This window comes from Theropithecus gelada, chromosome 2, assembly GCF_003255815.1.
Source record: "Theropithecus gelada isolate Dixy chromosome 2, Tgel_1.0, whole genome shotgun sequence".
Classification (NCBI taxonomy): Eukaryota; Metazoa; Chordata; class Mammalia; order Primates; family Cercopithecidae; genus Theropithecus; species Theropithecus gelada.
In genome coordinates, this window is record NC_037669.1 from 170,719,011 (window position 1) to 170,739,674 (window position 20,664).

Genomic DNA, 20,664 nt, shown 5'->3' on the forward strand with positions numbered 1-20,664 from the left:
GACTACTGGGCTTCCCACAGTATGTGGCAGAGGCTCAAGTCACTTTCCAAAAGTGATAAAGGGGTGACACAAGGAGGCTGGACGACTGGGAAATAGCTGGGCTGCAGACACTTGGGTGACAAAAATAATCTATAAACCTGGATGAATTCCTCAAATAGCTCTAGGAGGCCCAACACGCCCCTGCTCAGTTCTCTTCAATTCAAATGAATTCACACTTCAAAGGTCCAATTCTGGAGGTGTTTGGATCGGTAGGAATCTAAACAGGGTTCTGCTTCATTGGAAAGGAAGAATCAGGGCTAATGTCTCAATTCACCCTTCTGAGTCTAAACAAACTAACAAACCATACGGGCTTTTGGAATCCCCTATTTAGCTCAAATGGAAATTTGTACATTTTTATCTTGTGTTTTCCTTCATATTTGATGAAGCTGCTCTGTGGATTTGCTGGTTCTCCCTCTCTCCCTCTCCCCTATCTTCTCTCTTTCTTTGAGTGTGCAAGAATTTTCCACAGGATCCTTTAATTTTTAATCCAGATAGAAGATCAACATATTATTGCTTCGGATGTATTGTTTCAAAGGGAAAATACAATGTGGGTTTTGTGGCTAATGCCACAAAAGAGATAAAGATGAGATGGTCACATAAATGACATAGCGAGTACGAATTGACATTTTGATGATGCTTGAATCGCACTGAACAGGTTTATGAAGAGAGAAACATTTTAAAGACTGAAGACCATTTTAACTCCTTAAGACAAAAGTTCTCAAAGGAATGTCTTTCAGATCATTTTCATTTTTTCTTTTTGCACTGCAGGACCAAGGAACTTAGAAGTAGTGGCTCTTGGAAAAGTCTTTGAAGAAAAAGTCTAAGATATTGTGTAACTGAAATGGCACAAAGAACAGGGGGCTTAGAACATCAGGCTGCAGAGGAATTGGAGAGTTGGGGCTCCGACAGGCAGCTATCATTTGCCAAATGCACAGTGTCTTGTAATATTTTCCTGGTCCTGGCAGCATTAATGAAGAGGGTCCACATCACTAGGGAGGGTGGGTTGTGAAAAGTTATTAAGTTGTCCTGTAGCTGTCAGGCAGTGTCAGCCTCACAACGTGAGAGAACTGGGAAGAATCATTCACTTTGGTGTTTGATAGCGTCTGGCATCACATTCAGTTTTTGCCATCTCCACCTACTTCTCCCTTTGTCTACCTTACTAAGATGATTTGCTTAATAATCTGTGAAACTGACCCACTAAAGAGGAAACATCTTATTATTCAGTAATAAAAATCCATTTGATGTACATAAGAAGATAACCACAAAAATGGATGCATGGCAAAAGCCTTTGTTACTATGGAGCTGAAGGTTCGGGCTGCACATTGCTCCTGAGATCCACTCTCTCTTTGTTAAAAAGGAAGGTTAGTAAGCGTTAGAGAGGTGTTAAAGGCAGACTAGCACCACACTGAGTCTCTTTCCTTGCCTTATTTGGAAGGAGATATAACCAGGAAGAGAAAACTGTCAAAGAAATAGCTTTCTCATGGTGTAATTCAACATTATTTAAAACTGTCTTTGTACCTCTAAAATCTCAGCTAAAAAAATTACCATGAGTCCCTCCAGAAATATAATTCCCGTGTATGTAGCTTAATTTCTTCATTTTAAAGGTCACTGAAGCCCAGAGAAGCTAGGGGTCACTCAAAGTCACACAGGGAGTGTGTGACGAGAACCTCGGATAAGCTATACATTTTATTTCTCCGAGAATAATTCTCCTGAACGACTGTGGGCCCCATCTCTTGCTGGTTGTCGCTGGAGACCACCCTCAGCCCTAGAGGCTGTCTACAGCTCCTTTCATGGGAACTTTCCCCACGTGGTGGTTTACCTCAAGAAGCTGGCACCCAGAGTCCCTAGAGCAAGTCTGCCAGCAAGAGGGAATCTTAGATTATGTAATGTAATCACATGGGGGTGACGTCAAATTTGCCATATTCTCTTGGTTAGAATCAAGGCACGGGTCCTGCACACACTGAAGGACAGGAGATTATCCAGGGTGTGAACACTAGGAGGTGGGGAGTATGGGGGGTTGGTCTGGAGTCTGTGTGCCACAGTGTACACGGGAGTTCATGATGCTCTTCTATCTACTTACCCTTGAAATTTTCATGGAAAGTCTGCCATATCTAAATTTCCTATAGTAAATACATTTCTAGATCAGCTTTAAAAAAAGAATTCTAGGCCAGGCGTGGTGGCTCATGCCTATAATCCCAGCAGTTTGAGAGGCTGAGGTGAGAAGATCATTTGAGCCCAGGAATTCAAGACCAGCCTGGGCAACATAGTGAGACCCGTCTCTCTCTACAAAACAATAAACAATTAGCCAGGGGTGGTGGTGTGTGCCTGGAGAGGCTGAGGCAGGAGAATCTCTTGAGCCCAGCAGGTCAAGTCTGCGATTAGCTGTGTTTACACCACTGCACTCCAGCCTGGGCAATAGAGCAAGACCCTGTCTCAGGTTTAAAAAAAAAAAAAATCCTACTGAGTTAACCAGGAAGCAGCGACTCTACAAAGGATTCTCGATGTATATTTTACCCACATATTCAGCCATTTATCCAATAAGCATTTCTTGAATTCTACTGAACATTGGCCTAGGTGCTGGATATACAATTAGACACATTTATGTCCTCAAAAAAAAAAAAAAAAAAAAAAAAGTCCACAGGGACTTACGTGGACAAGTGAAGCAGGTAGTTACAGCGCAGAGTGACAAGTGCCAAAGTACAGCAACACTTGGGTGCCCTGAAAATGCAGAGGACTCTGAAACCACTTCTATTTAAAACTATCTTCTCTGAAAGGGTTTGATGTGTAGTGGCTTACACACGGCTGCCCATTCTGTGCTCTCCTCCCATCTACAGGGGGACTGTTGAGTCCTGGCTGGCACTCAGACTTGTTTTGGCCAATCCAATGTGGATGAAGTGATGCTGTGTGATTTGAGACTGGGCCTCGTGGGATCTGCAGCTTCTGCTTTCATGTGCTTGGGACTCTTTCTCTTGGAAATCAACAGCTAAGTAAGAAGTCTACCCTGCAGGAGGAAAGGCCGCATAGAGGGAGGCCTGAACCAGTGTTTGATGTCCCAGCTGAACTCCAGCCATCCTGGATGTTTAAGCCACTAAATTTTGGGTTGGTGTGCTATTTAGCAGTAGATAACTGAAACTTCAGTTGTAGCTAAGCCATGAACAAATTCTAGCTTGCATCCATGGTTTCCACACACACAGAACTTAACACACAATCGTGTGGTCACTCACATCCATATCTGGCATACCCCAAACCAGAAGGAGGCAGGTTTGGCCAAAGACTATGAAGAGGGCTGCAGAGTATCCACCAAAGGTGGATCACTTCATAGAGTCTTTAAGATGGCTCCTTTGGCTTCTTTCTATCCTGGGACACTGCAAAAAGCATCAGACATCTGACACCCCCCTTTAAGTTCCCAGTCCAGTGGCAAGCCTGCAATTTCTCACTGAAGAAGAGTGAGCTATGTTCTGAAGCTAAAGGGGGACTGAAAACTCAAGTGATAGGAATTAGCACTAGACAAGCAAAAGCTCTTTGGATGCCCACGAACGAGTCTAGGCATACTCACCTGAAGACATCAGCAGGACGGCCTGAAGGAGGGCTACTTCAGTGTCATCCAGGTTGAAAGAAGACAGAGACATGCCCAGGTCAAAGATGGCGTCTGACACCACCCCAAGACCCCCATTTTTCAGCTGGCCCCGTGTCACTGCCATTTCCCCATTCAAGGTTAAAGTCTCACTTTCTGGGTCATAGCGCACAGCAGCGCGAAGGGACATGATCTCCATGCAGCAGCCTTTGAGGAGGATGATCTGGTCTTCACATGGCAGCTGAAAAGAACCAGCTCATGTCAGCAAAGAACAAATGGAAAAATGCCAGTCAGGAACAACATACAGTATCTCAAAAGCAATAGGAATAACCTTGTGACGAACATTTGTCCTGCCTTGTTTGAGCCCATGGTTTTCCCTTCCCTACTTGGCTGCAGGCTTTCAACAACCATTTTTCATACTCAAAGTTGGCTGTAATCTGCACCAACTTTAACGTCAGGAGTTTGCATTGCTTTTATGACAGATCCAGTTCTCCAAACGCTATTACAGTCGTGTGGGAAACTGTGCTGATAGCCCCTCAGTTTGGGGGTTTGTATTATAACTTCAACTGATGACTGCTTGAGAGCAGGGTTTATGTGAAACTCTCCATTTTTGTTTGTTTGTTTTTTTGTCTTGTAGCTTGAATAGGTAACAGCTTACCCTACTGTTTAGCTGGCAACTGGGCTTCCTTTTGGTTTTTGAAGCACATTTGCTCTTGGAGCCTCTTGGCACAAAACTAGAGGGTTGTTGGCAGAGATACATGTTGCCCATGAGGCCCTGAGATATAAGCTTCATCTAAAGTCACCCAGGGACTTAAAGGCAGAGGGGAGAGCAGAATTCAGTCCTCCTGGCTCCCAAGGTTGTGTTCTTCTCAGCACCTTAGACACAGGATTGCTCAACACACTGGGTCTTTCTGCCAGTGTTGCAATCTGCTTTTAAGCTCATTTGGTTACCCTGTTAATTAGGATTTGTGAGAATGTGGCAACATTAATAATAAAAAATACCTTTGCTCATAGGCAACATAATAAAAACCAGAATCTTATTTTCTGGAAGGGGAGACTGTTTAATTAAATGCCATTATCAAAGTAGTTGGAAGGCTATTAGTAAATGGGTGTGTTTGATGAACTGGGCATCATGCCCAGCTTTCCATGCATCACCTCATTTAATCTTCACAGCAGTACAATGAGGTAAATATTCGAATTCCATATTACTTACAGATGTGGAAATCTAGGCACTGAGAGGGTAACAAGCTGGGTGTGGGGGTGGGTGGTCACATGAATGTTTCATGGGTGAGGCTAGGATTTGAAACTGGAACTGTCAGAATCCAATGCCAAGAGAAGAAGGAAACATAACTCTTTTTACCATGGATATGACTGAGTTTCCATAAACAACAAAGATGTGAGTAACACCTAATATCTATCTCTTCATTAGAGCAGTTACAGATTCCTTTTGGGAAATGCTCTTGGCAATACTCGACCAGTCCAATTTAGGTTATTATATAAAAGTAATACAACTGAATTATATCTAAAATACTGGGCATTTTATATTTTTCACTAGCTCAGCCTAGTCACTTTACCAGTTAATTTCAAACTCCTTGGCTTTTTCTTCAGAATAAGTCATTACATATTTGATCTGGAATCCATACATATGAATTCTCTCCTTCCACTTGTTTTTTATAAAGCACTGTGATTTGCTTTTGTCTAGGTGCTGTTTGTTAAACACAGATTGCTGGCCCCAACCCCTGAGTTTCTGCATTTCCCCCAAGTTCCCAGGTAATGCTTATGTTGCTGGTTCACAGATCCCACTCTTGAGAACGACTAGCATAGAACAGCAACAAGAAGTTACTAATCAGATCAAACCATTAATTTTTAAAATGTGTCACAAAGTATGCAAACTTGGGCAGGCCCCACCTTTGCAACCAATTCTGATTATAGATGAAGTAGAAATTTTCCTTTGCAAATTTCTAGTTTAAATACCAACTGTTGAAGATTAGTTCAAATTTAAATAAAAGCTGAATAAGTATTTGCAAAGGATCACCAATGGTTTAAAAACTGGGCCAGATGCCTTTTCCTTTAAGAGGGATTTGTAGGATCCTGGTGAGATTTGTTTCAACACGTGGGCAAATAATCTCTTAGACACCTGCCAAAATGCTTTCATTGTGAGAACACTCAACAAGGGCCTGACAGGCAGAGATGCAGGGATACTCCCACAGGTTCTTCCTGCCTCCTTAGGAGAGCATCACTCAGGTTGACTGGCAAAGACGACAGGGCCCTGCACTCTAGGAGTGATTTTGCATGTTGTTTTGGCAGCTCTGCCAGCGATGATTTTAGATCTTGTGAAGCCCCTGGTGTCATGCCAGTCTTGTTTGGTGGGTTGGCATGGATCTTAGAAGAACAATGATCATGAACACAGTTTGAATAGCAGATGTGATAAACTGCCTCTGGCAAGAGACCCCTGGCTCTCAAGACCACCTGAGATCTCCAGCCCACTCCACGGGTAGCTCACGAACCTATACAGTTAATTCCTCTCTTTTGGGTTTCCAAGAGAGTATCAAAGGCTAAAGGTCATCAGGAGGCCTCAAAGACAGAGGGCGCATGCATCTCTGCTGTAAAGGTGCTCCCACCATCCCACCGCCATCGTCTTTTGTAATCAGCAGACCACACGATATCAGGGTAGAAGGAGAGATGGAATCAAAAATGCAACAGGCTTGGACTTTTAGGGAAACTTGGATAGATCAGCTTGCCACAACCTGTGCTTGAAAAGTTCCGTGTTGACCCCTCACCCTTGCACAGACGAAAGCGCGCAGTGTGTTTGCTCCTGGTGGTGGAGACGGCTGCTGCTTCTGTTTTCTTCCTTCAACTGAAATATATCTTCAGTGGTTTACATGAGCTTTACATTAAAAAAAAAGAAAAATCTCTGGGAGGGGCATTCAAAGGGCACCATGTGACTGGCAGGCTGGCTGGAGCTGTAGAGGTGATAGACTCAGTAGAGTTCCTCCTCAGACTCAAAAACTGGGGGCAAAGGGACACAGCCAGATAGAGGACCAAGAGAGGTCCAGGAAAACACAACCATCCCCACAAACAAAACAGAAAGATGACAGCCAGAACTGGCAGGAGTGAGGGGAAACAAGCCCGTCGGTGCGGATGTGAGAGTGCACGTACTTTCTCTTTCGAGGACAATTTGGCAGCACATATCAAAAGCCTGTGTATCTTGGTCCTTAAATTCCATGTCCAGGCTTTACCCTTCAAACGTAGTCAGTGATGTGAGCAGGATATAGTTGCCAGAAAATTCACATCAGCATAATTTTTATTAGTGAAAAATTGGAAATGAACTATAGATCCAGTAAAAACAGATAACACAATTTATGGCAGATGTATTCTTTGGAATACTATGTGGTCATTGAAAATCATTTTGTGAAAACATATATAAATGCTATGTCCTCCCATTGAGGGTAAAAAGTTAGTTCAGTGACAGTTGCTGGTAACGATCTGTTTCTTTATCTTGGTGCCGATCATGTGGGTGGGTTCAGTTTGTAAAAATTTATTGAGCTGCACTCTTATGACATATATACATTCCTTAATAAGTTAAAAATAATTTCATACACAGTACATTGTGGTATACATTAAATATATTTTATACTTCATATATATGTATGTATGTGTATGTCTGTATGTACACACATAAATATTTGAAGAAAGACTAAAATAGGTGCCAAAATCTTGTAGTGTTACCATAAATCATTACCTTTATTATGTTGTATAAATAAACCTTCAATGAATATGTATAATTTTTGTAATATCCTCTAAAATGTTAATAGATGTCTACTTTTAAAAAGTGTCAAAGGCATGGGCAGCTCCATGGCCAACACAGAGATATAAGTCAAAGTCCCTTCCTCAGTACCTACTGACTTCGTTAGGTGTGGGGTCTGAGTCATTGCTACTGCAAGGTTGTGGGTACTAGCATATCGGGTACCCTGGTGCTATAGCTGAATGTCTGTATCCCTTCAAAATCCATATATTGCAACCTAATCCCCATTGTGATGGTATTGAAGGCGGGGTCTTTGGGAGGTGATGAGGTCATGAGAGTGAGGCCTTCATGAATGGGATTTGTGCCTTGTAAAAGAGATCCCAAATAGCTCCTTTGTCCTGTCCATCATGAAGGGGACACAATGAGAAGACAGCTGTCTATGAATCAGGAACCAGGCCCTCACCAGACAATCTGCTGGTACCTTGATCTTGAACATCCCAGCCTCCAGAACTGTAAGACATACATTTCTATTGTTTTTAAGCCACCCAGTCTATGGTATTCTGTTGTAGTGGCCTGAACTAAGACACCTGGCCCCTACCACAGTGAAGCTGGGGCTAAGAGAGTGGCAAACGTGCTCTCTCAGCTAGGTCTATGGGCAAGATGTCTGTTTCCCGAAGCCCACTTCCCTGTCCTTCTGGGTATGGCTTCTGTGGAGGCTCAGAAATCGGCAGTGAGAAGTGTCCCCATAATGTCTGAGGTCTCTGTGTCCCTCTGATTCTAGCTGGGCTCCCATTATTGCAGACTCAAAGACACAAGAGAGCTGGAAGCCAAGGCAGCAGGGAGTCATTCCAGGGGTGGAAACTTAGCTTCTTTTTAGGTGAGACCAGGATCACTTATCACTCAGCCCGCTTACCTAAGGGGCCCACAGCTGCCCGTGCCCCTCTCTATTTGGTATCTTTCTGGTCCCCATTGAAGGTATACAGAGCAATAGACAAGCACCTTATGAAATTTGTTTTTAAAGTTCTCCAGAAAACATAACCCCATTTGATTAAAAACTAAACAAAACAAAAGGAAGGTTAGAGGCAGGATGGAAATGTAACAGATAAAATAAAAGCAGTATTAGCAGCTAAACTTTATGGAATACTTATTATAACCCAGGCACTGTCTAATCTCTTTACAAATATATTATCCCACTTAAAAACCCTTTCAACAGCTCTAAGAGGTAGACACTATTGTAATCCCCATTTTAAAGATGAGATAAGTGAAGTTTGAAGACATTGGATAACTTGTTTAGGATTCTTGCCCATGTAGCTGACTGTAGAGACTGTGGCATCTGCCACCACACGGCAGGCCTGATAAAGTTCAGGTGTCCCAAAGGGAAAGTCGATGAACTCTGGTGGGACAGCTCTACAGGGTGCCCGGAAGATGGGACAAGCAAGAGTAAGCTTATAGGAAAAGAGGAACGATTTGTGGGGATATTAAGAGCCTGGTTCTGTGAGGGCTATTTAACTTATTCTTGAGGATTAAGAAATGACCACGCAGTCATCTCACTGGGATATGCACTGGGAAGAATACAGACCTAGATTCCAACCATGAGGTCACATTTGTATAACTTAATCTCTTTGATCTTGATTGCCCCCTCCGAAAATGGGGTTAATACAAGCGACCCTGCAAATCTGTTAGAAGGATTAGATTTAATGTAGGCAAACCCGAGTACCTGACTGTGGTAACTAGGACATCGTAGGTGCTGAATAAATGGAGTCTATTGCTATCATTATTTCTCAATGCCTGGAATCAGGGGGATGAATAGGATCTTGATGGGCCTTACATGGACAAGCTAATGAATGATGACTAAATACAGAAAGTGGGGAATACAATGAAATAGAATGCATTTTCATTTTGTACTGACGTTGCTTTCATATGATTAAGTCCCTACTAATTAACATTAAATTGTAAATAATACCCTGTATTCCTGGAAACTGGTGAAACTATAATTAAAAATAATGCAGAAGGAAAAACAACATCCTCACCTCACAAAACATAGGCAACTTTTTGGCAAAATCCACCACTCTGGTAATTGCTGGTGTGATGATTTTTGTAAAATGGCTGAAGGCTTCCAAGTCAACCTTTCCACCTTCTGGGGCATTGACTATTGGTGCTTGTCCAATGTCTTCTGGCTAAGGAGGAGAAAAAAGAAAGATTTAAATGAAGAAGTTGAAGGGAGCTTTGTTTATCATAGTTCTTATGTGGCAGAAAATCTCTTCTGAACTGATATCCTGTACAGTTTCCAGTTTTCATATCATTTATTAACAAACTGTACAGTTTACACATCACTTATTTCTTTGAGTAAAGATACATGTCTTGGCCATTGCTTTAATAGGCCCCCAGTGACAATGTTTACAGGACCGTTGCTGCAAAGAGTGAGCGAGCAAGAGAGAGAGAGAGAGAGAAGAGAAAGGACAGGAATTTGGGTCCTGCTTCTGAATGCACAAAGGGTGTATACTTAGGTAAGGTGACAGAAATTCCAGGGGCTCTGGGATGGCATATTCAGAGTACTGTACATGCTGGTGTGTGTGTGGGGGGGAGGTGGGCACACTGTGGGCAGTGATAGAGCAGAGCGATGGGTGGGCCCTAGCAAACAGTGAAATGTGGATTCTTGCTTCTGACCCACCTGGGGCTTGAAGTTCCCCTCTGCCCTACGCACTCCAGTTTGAGGTGGTCTCAGCTGAGGGTTGAGGGGGAAGATTGCTAGGCTGTCTACAGGCAACTTGGCAAACCTTAGGGCAGAGTGGCGAATTTACTAGTATTTAATGTCCCTAGGGCAGTTCTCTGCTGTTTATTTGCTCAAGAACAATCCACGGCCTTGCTGCTCCAAGTGTAGTGCGGCAGCCTGGGTGTCACCGGGGGGCTTCTTCTCAGGCCCCTCCCCAGACCAGGTGGTACAGAATCAGCATTTTAGCAAGACCTCCAGGTGACTTATGCGCTTCCCAATGTCCACGGTAGCCATCTAACTCGTAAGTTTCTCATTCAGTGACCTCCCTGATGTGATCTGTGTCCATGTGTCTCCTGCTGTCACCCAGTGCTTCCTTCGGGAAGCGTCTGCTCCACTTCTCCTTCTTGTCTCTGTGATGATCATAACCACCATTTATTTGTGGCCTACAAGTGAGCCAGCCGCTTCGCACACTACCCTGTCTCAAGTAGTCCTCATTCAAATCCTGATTTGCAGGCGAGCAAACCAGGGATCAGAAAGGTTAAGAGCAAGCTGCTGAGGCCAGGCCTGCGATCTGGGTGACCCCGACTCCACACAGCAGTCTCCCCAGAGCTCCACACTTCCTCACCCCTACTGCAAGGCTTTTACTCCCTGCGGACCTTTTGACACTAATGAACAGAATCTCTACTCCTCTGAACACCCTCCTTGCCAGCCTCTCCAGCTTCTCCCAGGAAGATGTGAATGTGACCGAGGAGATCACAGACTCAAGCCCTACCCAGTGGTGGCCACCTTTGCCTAGAGCCACAGTGAATAGATAGGAACAAGGCCAGTTCTCTTTTCTGCACCCAGGGGCTTGGAGATGGGGGTGGGGAAGGGAGATGGGAATAAGGAACTGACACTGTGAGTGAGCTGAGCAAAATCGAATTCCTCACTTGCAGAGCAGTGAGGACACTGCCAGTGGTGAGACTAGCCTAACATAATGGCCCCCAAACTTCACTGTGCATCAGTCTCATTTGATTTCTGGGCTCCAACCCCAGTGTATCTGATTCAGCAGGTCAGGGATGGAGCCTGGGAATCTGCATTTCTTTTTTTTTTTTTTTTTTTTTTTGAGACGGAGTCTCGCGCTGTGTCACCCAGGCTGGAGTGCAGTGGCGCGATCTCGGCTCACTGCAAGCTCCGCCTCCCAGGTTCAGGCCATTCTCCTGCCTCAGCCTCCGAGTAGCTGGGACTACAGGCGCCCGCCACCACGCCCGGCTAGTTTTTCGTATTTTTAGTAGAGACGGGGTTTCACCATGTTAGCCAGGATGGAGGAATCTGCATTTCTAACAAGTTCCCAGGACGTGCTGATGAAGCTCCTCTGGGCCCACTCTTTGAGAACCACTGAGTTAGCAGTAACCAAGTTCAGCTTAGAGTAATCCAGGTCCCTTGCTTCCTCCCACATATCTCCCATTACTGTTCACATCACATTTTTAGCAGAAGGAAAAGCAAAAGATGATTCTTTTACTCTTTTACTCTTCTTGCTGCCAGAGCACCAGGGTCAACAGGAGCAGCCCAGGAGTCATGGTTACAGCCTCAGGGGAAGGTTTTAAAAACGTATTATTAATACAGAACAAATGCTGGCAGCATTTAACTTTGTATTGATCATCCAGCAGTGTCTTCTGTTTATTTTTTACTTTATTTTATTTTTGTGTGTGTGTTGCTGGCAGTGAGTGGATGAAACCTGGTTTCTGTCATGTTTCATAATGATTGACACTGTTTTGGGGCAACTGTTCACATAGCAAGCCCATGGAAGGCTACTGTTCAGCTGGCTCTCTGGGTGCCGACAGAATTGATGAAATAATCACATGTACAGCCTCCTTCTCCTTCCCTCTTTCTCACCTAGATTGAGCTAAAGGAAAAGGTATCTCTGTTCCTCCTTTGGGTAACGCTGCTCCCCGCAGCCTTCAGACGTCCCTGCTCTTCTTTATAATTTCTTCTCATTCCTGAAACTGAGGCTCATCTCACTGACCTTGTCTACTTGACAAGTCTTTTATGAAGATCAACTGATAAAAGGAATGTGGGCACACATTCAAAAATGTAGAGTTTTATATACATATATATATATAAATGGTATACAAATATATATTAATTACATATATCATATAGTTATATATATGTAGGATGAACTTTTTAAAATAAAAATAAAATTAAAAAGTATAATAACGCCATTTTGGCCTGGTTGAATCTAAACATTGCTCAGTGAATACTGATAGAGCTAACCTGATGTATTCAAATGGCACTCAGTGTCCTTGGAAATGCTGGTGGGTTAATATTGATGTTAATTTTTTCATTCAATTTGTGGGTGTGTAGGTTATTTGAATTCCACTTGTGACATGTGTAAAGATTTGAAAAAAAGGAGAGAAAGTATGCAAGGAAATATGGCAATTTTAAGTAAAACTAAACCCCCAAATGTAACAAGCTCACAAGTTTTCTGATGAAAATACATATCAAGGTAGAATAAAAAATTTACTTCTAAGCCTCTGGCTATTTAATGGACTATAAAATTGCTAGAAGTAAAACTATGAACAAAGTAAAACCCTTCAAATTTTATCATTAAGATTTTTTTCCATAATGGATCTTAGATACCAGAAGAACAAACAAGAATCTATCTATCTGTCTGTATATATCCATGAATTGACCCAAGTTAACATCAGGTTAATCAAGGTTGATCAGTGAAACCCTGTTTGTTACTTCCCTGAAGATTTTTCACCTATAATAAAGATACATAATTTTCTAAAATATTTGGAAGATGTTAAAAATAGAGTATAAATATTTGACATTAGTTGAACCTATTAGATATCTTATTACAGCTAATAGCCTTGTAAACTACTATATGAAATACATTTGCTCATATACACATATGTATTTATGTGCTCAAGATCAAGCTCCAGTACTGATAAGTCTCTAGCTTGCTTGTAGATTCACCACTGCAGACCTGTGGGGAAAGCCTGCTTTTTGCCTCTGTGGATCCAACTGCCTTAGCTAGCTCATGGTGGTATTTTCAACTGTCATTCTGATATCCTCTCTTTGCCCTAAATGGACCTCCTGAGCTAGCCCAGCTGTCTTCTCTATGTCTCCCCTACAACTTGCCTTACATTTTCCCATTTCACTGCTGCCTTCTCTCCAGACTTTTGCTTTCTCCAAAGCCCCTACTTCTGTCTCTCATCTTTGTCTTTTCCAAATCCTATTTTCTCTTCAAGACCCAACTCAAGTTCTAGCTTCCCCTAGGTGTCTTCCCAGGTGACCTCAGCTTGAAATGATGTTTACCTCATTTGAACACACATGGTGGCCCATGGCTATGAGTCATATGGTATTTAGGCATTTATTACTATCACTTTTTATTATAGTTATATACATCTATCACACCAAAGATATGAACTTAAGGGGGTAGAGAATAAATCTTACTTGTCTTTGCCTACTGTGTACAAGGCATTAGGCCAAGTTGTGGAGGATAGAATGCTTATTGGTCGAGTGAGTGAATGAATATACTAGTATTTATTGAGCAGGTACTATGGGCCAGGCCTAGTTTTAGATGCTGAGGTTACAGCAATGAACAGTGTATCCTCAAGGAACTTGTATTGTGATGAGGGGAGATAGACAATAAATAAGAAACATGTATTCATGGAAGAATTTGTGGTAAGTCTGGAGGTAACATGATAATACATGGGGAGGCAGGAGAAAGGAAGGTCAGCCAAGGCACCTCTGAGAAGCATGTGTGGACTTTGACTTGAGGAATGTCAAGAAGGTAGCCTTCCTTAGGGCCAGAGGAAGAACACTTAAGGCAGAGAGGAAAGCCAGTGCAAAGTCCCAAAGCCAGAAAGGAGGCCCATGTGGTTAGAGCCCAGTGATGGCATGAAATGAGGAAGCGGAGGTAGGCAGGGGGACCCGTGATGCTAGGCATTGTAGAACATAGAAAGGAGATGGGCTTATTCTAAATGCAATGGGGCATCTACTGAAGGGCTGTAAACAGGGCATAGACATGACACAATGGTTACTGCATGGAGAAGATACGTGAGGAGCCAAAGGAAAAAACAGGCAGGCAACAGCTGTGGTTTGCGCAGGCTGAAGTGCACTATGGGGATGGCAGTAGAGATGGAGAGGCCTAGAGAATTCCAGTTGTATATTGGCAGCTGAAAACAGGGGCCAAAAGTGGACTGGCCGTGGGGTAAGGAATCCAGAATGACTTCTTGGGGTAGTGATGGTGGAGGGTGTAAAAGGAGAGATTCGGGTGTGTGTTCAGGGGTGACCTCAGCCCTTGCTCAGCATGGGTGAGGCTGGTATTATACAGATCATGACCAACTGGCTTTCTGCTTTGACTATTTCATTGGTATTGTTCAAGGTGAGTAGGAAATGCTGCCAGCTGACCTCTTTGCTGAGTCCTTGGCTCTGAGCCAGGGGCTTCTTGGCTTGAAAAGGTAACTCTCTGGCACATGCAGAATGGACTGGGGCCAGATGGGACTCTCACTTCTGCACTTGTTCATAGGGTGTCTTCTTGTGCCTTTGCCAGGCTAGGCAGGAAGACCTGGGCAGATAATAATTCAAGGTCCTTGGGCCATGGAATATGACTACAGCCTCACCCTTTTCCTGGGATGAGCAGGAATAAGATGGTGGCAGTGCGGAGTGTGGTGGTGGTAAGGATGGTGCATGTAGTAACTACTTATGTAGTTGCTAACAATATGCCAGGCAGTGTTAAGCCACTTGTATCTATTGCTTTATGCCATTCAGCAAGGGCATAAGGCATCTGAGCCTTAGAGAGGTGAAATAACTTGCCCAAAGTCAAACTTAAAAAAGCAACAGAGGCAAGTATGGAACTTGGGCTGTCTGGTTCTAATCCCCATTCATGTAACTACTAGATTATCTTGCCTTCTTCTGATGTTATTCTAATAACTTGGAGTGATAGATGCCTTCCTGACATGATCGCACGTGTCCTATGAGCTATACACACAGACCACATATGGTCTCATCACTCACCCTATCTGACCCTTCTGCTTATGCCCCTTGTCTGAAGCTACCCCCGTTGAGTGTGTGAAATCAGACAGTATCTCTGCCAGGGAAAAAGTAGGAAAGGTCTCCTCTGATCCTAAAGGTCACATTTTATACTTGGGTAGACATTCACCCAAAGCTACAACTTCGCATGAAAATTAAGGGAGCAGAATAATGATACGATGTCAGAAGACAGTAACAAATGATGTCAGTAGACAAGATTATTGCTGTCAGGGGCTGCTACTGGAGGTCTAGAAGCGAGCTACCCTTGGTGGAGCGACCTGCTTTCCCTTGTTTGGCATCAGATGCTGCTTGTTCTCTTCTCAGCCCGCTTCTGCTTTTCATCCTCACTTTGTCATCACACATGAATTGTTGGTGGTGAAATTAGGCATTTCTGTAGCCTCAGAGATTTGAGTAGATTGGAGAAAACTAGAAAATTATATGATTTAAATGCTTTTGGGAGAAGCTTTAAAGATTGGCTTTAGATTTATTATGAAAATCTTAATGGCTTTTGCAAAAGTTCCTCATTTGCCAAAGACCCTAATTTTCTCAGACCCAAATATAGATTTAAAATCCAGATCAAATCACTGTCTCTGTTTCTTTTTCTTTTTTCTTTTTTTTTTTTGAGACAGGGTTTTACTCTGTTGTCCAGTCTGGAGTGGAGATTTTTGGCATAATCATAGCTCACTGTAGCCTTGACCTCCTGGGCTTAAGTGATCCATCTACCTCAGCCTCCTGAGCAGTGGGGAACCACAGGTGAGCATCACCAAGTCTGGCTAAATTTGTTTACTTTTTGTAGAGATGGGGTCTTGCTATGTTTCCCAGGCTGGTCTCACACTCCTGGGCTCAAGCAATCCACCCACCTTGGCCTCCCAAAATGCTGGGACTGCAGGCATGAGCCACTGTGCCCAGCCCTGTCTCTATTTCTGACTTGAGTGCTGGTCTTAGAGTGAAAATGAGTCCTGGTCTTAGACAAAAAACTATGTCAGTAGTTCCTCTGAGGGAAGAAGGTACGTACCCATTCCAGATAAATGAATACTTTCAGCTTTAATGACGACATGTAATCCCATATGACATATTTTTATACTATCGTTAACATGATAGGCCTCCTCAAATTTTTTTGGAACAAAATGGGACATCAACACATAAAAAATAAATAACATGTGGCAGTGTTGCAAGCACAGGAAAAGGGGTATTAGCATACAGAAGAGGCAAATCCTAATGTGCAAAAGCCTGTTTGCCACACGATACCTTCCAGTACATGAATACCATTTAGCAAAGCTGCCTTTAGGTAAAGATTCTTAATGTCTTTGCAGGACTAATTCACTACTCAAAAGAGTGAAGTTTTCGTCCTGAGCATAAATACTCAGTTGGAGTCACTTTTCTGCAAGGAGTATGTGTAAATATGTAAACTGGCTAAGACACAGGGCTTAACTGTACTATCTCCAAGGATGAGTGACTGGAACTGTATGTTCAGTTCAGCAAATATTTATTGAGTTCTGTTCTGGTTATTTATTGCTGTATAACAAACTACCCCCAAACTTTGTGGTTTAAAACAACAATTTTAAATTTTCTTTCAGAGTTCTGGGGATTGATGGGCACAGCTAGGGGGCCCTCATACGGCTGCCGTCAAATGGCAGTGGAGGCTGGTGTCATGTGAAGGCTCCTTTACTCACATTTCTGGTTCCTGGGCTGCTTGGGAGTCTCTCCTTCTGTGTGGCCTTTTCACATGGCTAGCTTGGGATTCCTCACTGCCTGCTGGTCTCAGAGTAGTTGGACATGTATTATTTTTTTATTCTTCTTCTTCTTATTTTTAAATATATAGCCAACTGCTATGAGAGACCAGGTGGTTTCCCTCCCCCAGGATACCCAAGTGGAAGCTGCAAGGCTTCTTATCACCCAACCTTAGAAGTAACGTAAGTATCACTTCTGCCGAAATGCACTGTTTAAAGGCATCACATAGCAGCCTAGATTCAAGGGGAGAGGGGAACAGACTCTACCTCTCTTGGGGACAGAATGGGCTGTGTATACAGGGGGAAGAAAGAATTTGATGGCAGCCATCTTGGAGAAAAGCTACCACAAGTTTCCATCACACACAGCATAGATACTCAAGTGTGGAGGCTGAATGGAACACTGTCCTCCTGTGAGGAGATGCAGGGGTTATCCCAGGCACAGAGCGGGATAGGGTGACAGAAATGAAGTTCGTTGTAGAGACAGACAGGACAGTGGAGGAGTTCTGATCTCTCCCAATAACCCTCTAGAGAAAAATGGCTTGGAGAAGCAGTTATTTACATTTGAATCAAGAGGGACAATTTCTTGAGCAGATGAAAGAGCCGCCAAAGATACATTTCATGTCAGCCCTACAAGGAGAAGAAAACTCTCTTGCGCGTGGGTAATCTCATGGTTCCGACAGAAACCTAATGGCAAATCATTCTGTGCCATAGATTCTTTCCATAGATGGTCAGGCTGGTGAACTGTTAGGGGCCTTTAAGTGAACAGTGCAGACCTCAAGACTGGTTCTAATAACTAGATATTGTGCTGTCTTTGCTGAAGATACCACACAGCATGAAGATACTTGATTATATTTTGCTTTATAGAGGTGGTTTCTCTGCTTCCAGACATAGCACGTCACCTCCTCAGAGATGCTTCTTCTGACCACCATGTTCAGAGAAATGAAGTCTCTCCCCACTTCCAGTTCACAAACTCTTTGTCCCATCACACTGTTTATTGCCCTCATTGCACTTACCACTACCTGCATTTATTTTGTTTACCTCTTATTGTCTGTCTTCCACTAGAGGAATGTGGCTGACTTGTTTAGTTCCTGGCACACAGTATCCACTCAATAAACGTTTCTTAAATAAAAGAACAAACCTTTAAAGTCTGGAAAGAAACACCTTATGACTACTTAAACAAGTTTAGTTGGACTAGTGTCCATTCTCTGTGGGGAGTAAAGACAATAAAAGTATAAAATTCCCAGGAGAAGTCCAGGATGAACTTCAAATCTTCTACCTTACTTGGAATTCAGCTTGGTCACTACTTGAAATCAGGAGACAGTGCCAGGCCTGGAAGTGGTTTCTACAATGTCCATTTATGGGTGACACATTTGGGGAAAGGATAGATTTAAGTTTGCAATGAGGTAGGACTCTGTCTTGCTATGCCCCAAGTGTATTGTGTTAGAATTGGTCTATCAATCCAGAATTAGTGCTTTTGAATTTTCTGGTAGATATATCAGGGTGGGGGTGACGATGCAAGATCAAGGCACTGAGAAGCTGCTCCTCCAAAACGCTGGCATCTTTCAGAGGCTGTTTGGGTTTGTTCAGGTGCCAAGAGTGCATAGGGTAGTGGGTAGAGGCATAGATCCTGGAGTTGGCTGCATCCATCACCACTATTCACTAGTTGTGGGAGCTCAGGCAAGCTTCCTCAACTTCTCTGCCTTAGTTCTCTCTTCTGTAAAATGGAGATATTAACCACATCTACCTACAGGATTGGCATAGGGAGTTAATGAATGAAAAGCACTTAGAATAGTACCTGGCATATGGTAAAGGCCATCTAGGTATTTGCTAACATTGCTGTTAATGAAAGCCATCAACAAAGTGCTGGCACTGTTGTTTCATTACCATGAAAATAATTGTGTCAGTACAGGTAAATTATGCATAAGCTTTTTCTTTCCAAAACTTCCTTTAAGGTTGTTGTTATGTTGTTTTAAGAAAAAGATCCACTATCTCATTGTAATGTTAATGTTGAAGTACAAGGATAATTATACCACTGTATCTTCTTGTTCAGATGGGGAAGTACTCTAACGTGCCCTAGGGATACATATGAAACCACAGAATATCTGTTGTCAGGCAGGTACTTAAAAAGGGTTTTACATCATAAGCTAAGAGCAAAGTCAGTCTCAGATGGTCCAGCACTAGTGAGGCAGGTACTCTTTCTAATGAGGTGGGTGGAGAGCCTGGACTTGGAACCAGAAGACCGAGTTGGCTTTGGTGCCTGGCTTTTAGCAGTGTGATCTTGGGTAAGCGGCTTAAGGCCTCGGGCTTGGTTTGCATGTCTGTAAAATGGGGATAGTAATTCCAGCTTACTTCAAAGCACTGTGAAGTCCAAATGAGAAATGAATGGGAAGAACTTCCACAACAGGTAATTTTTATAAGAATATTAAACACCAATATTGCAAGGGTCTGGAAGGTCTTTTATCTCTACACACTCACGCCTACCAACCCCTATCCCTACTCCCTCATTCCCATTGCCCTTCTTGACTCAAGCTCATTTAATTTAAGCTAAAAAATTTTGACTTCTGTTGATATAAAAATATACTAGCGGTCTAGAGGCTATTCTAAAGGGAATATTTGGGATTGAGTTTAGGGACTAAATATGCATATACTGGGTATCTGAGGAAAGAAATGGGTGTACAAAGTAAAAGATGGCAGACAAAACATTTTACTAATTAGTTGGTCCAGGAGTGGTCTTTCTAACAGTAAAAGGAAACTGATATAATGTGGCCTAAGAAACTGTTTTAGAATTCAGCAAATCACAGAGTAGATGGTAGGAGTGGCCTTTATACTCACACAGACATAGACTCAAATCCTAGCTTTCCAAGTTACTCAACCTCTCAGAGCTACAGTTTTCCTATCAGTAAAATGAAGCAATAACACCAGTATCCCAAGGTGATGAGGACCGAACAAATTAAGGTAGAAAACGCTGGCGTATAACTGAAACTGATCTGTGCAAGGAAGCCTTACCAGGAATTTCCGTTTTTGCTTCCAGTGGCTGCCTTGGGCGTTGGTCGCCACGTGGGCTTCGGTGACAGTTTTGATGAGCTCCCATTCCTCGTCTGTGGGCTCTGGCTTGTGCCCGATGGATTTCTGCAGCTCTTCCCGCCGTCTCTTCTCCCGGTTCTCCTCTATCAGCTTCCTCTTGGCCAGCCTCTTGCTGTCATCCAGCACCACTGGGAGCGGGAGAAAGATGAGACAAGGCACACAGATGGTCCCAAGACACACAGCAAGCTGCACTTCCTGGAGCCTCAGGGGTGGGACCACTGATGCACAGATGGCTCAGTGGGTCCTTCGGGGTGGGTCACACTGGGACATTTTCTCTCCTCACTAGCAAACTGCCATTGACTAGTCTTGTCCAACATGGTCTCTAGAGCCAAACTCCCCATGACCGGCCAGCTTTTCAAAACAAAGTCCCCAGAGAACCTAGACACTACGCACTCCAACTCCACAGAAGGTGCTTCTAAAACAGAGTGAAGCAGAGAGAGGTAAAATCCATACTACCCACAAGATCACAGAGAAATCTCTCTAGCCAGTCATCTGAATTCACTGTCTGGGTTTCTGTCCTCCCTGCTTCCCCTAAAATGGTTCTTAGTAAGGAGAACTTCAGGTTAAAGAAAAGTTATGGGAAGAAAAAAAGAAACGTTATGGAGCAGTAAGTGGGAGGCTCATGATCCCCCCCGCTTTTCTTTTTTAGAGGAAAAAGGACCCTAACTCTTCATGGCTCCCTTAAGGGCTAATTGGAATGTGGCTGGGCCTCACCTGGGCCTCAGGGCACTCACTGTGCATTATTCTCTATCTGGTC

At 43.3% G+C, this 20,664-nt stretch overlaps 1 protein-coding gene across 14 annotated transcripts in view; it reads right to left on the reverse strand.

Annotated features, from left to right (window-relative positions):
* Positions 1–20,664, reverse strand: part of THRB (thyroid hormone receptor beta) — a 366,979-nt gene that overhangs the window by 6,702 nt on the left and 339,613 nt on the right. For all 14 annotated transcript variants that reach the window (XM_025376929.1, XM_025376936.1, XM_025376933.1 and 11 more), the window contains 3 exons: positions 19,830–20,035; positions 9,389–9,535; positions 3,596–3,854 (listed from right to left, as the gene is read on the reverse strand). In XM_025376929.1, coding sequence (XP_025232714.1) covers positions 3,596–3,854; positions 9,389–9,535; positions 19,830–20,035 — 612 coding nt within the window. The remainder of the gene's footprint in view (positions 1–3,595; positions 3,855–9,388; positions 9,536–19,829; positions 20,036–20,664) is intronic.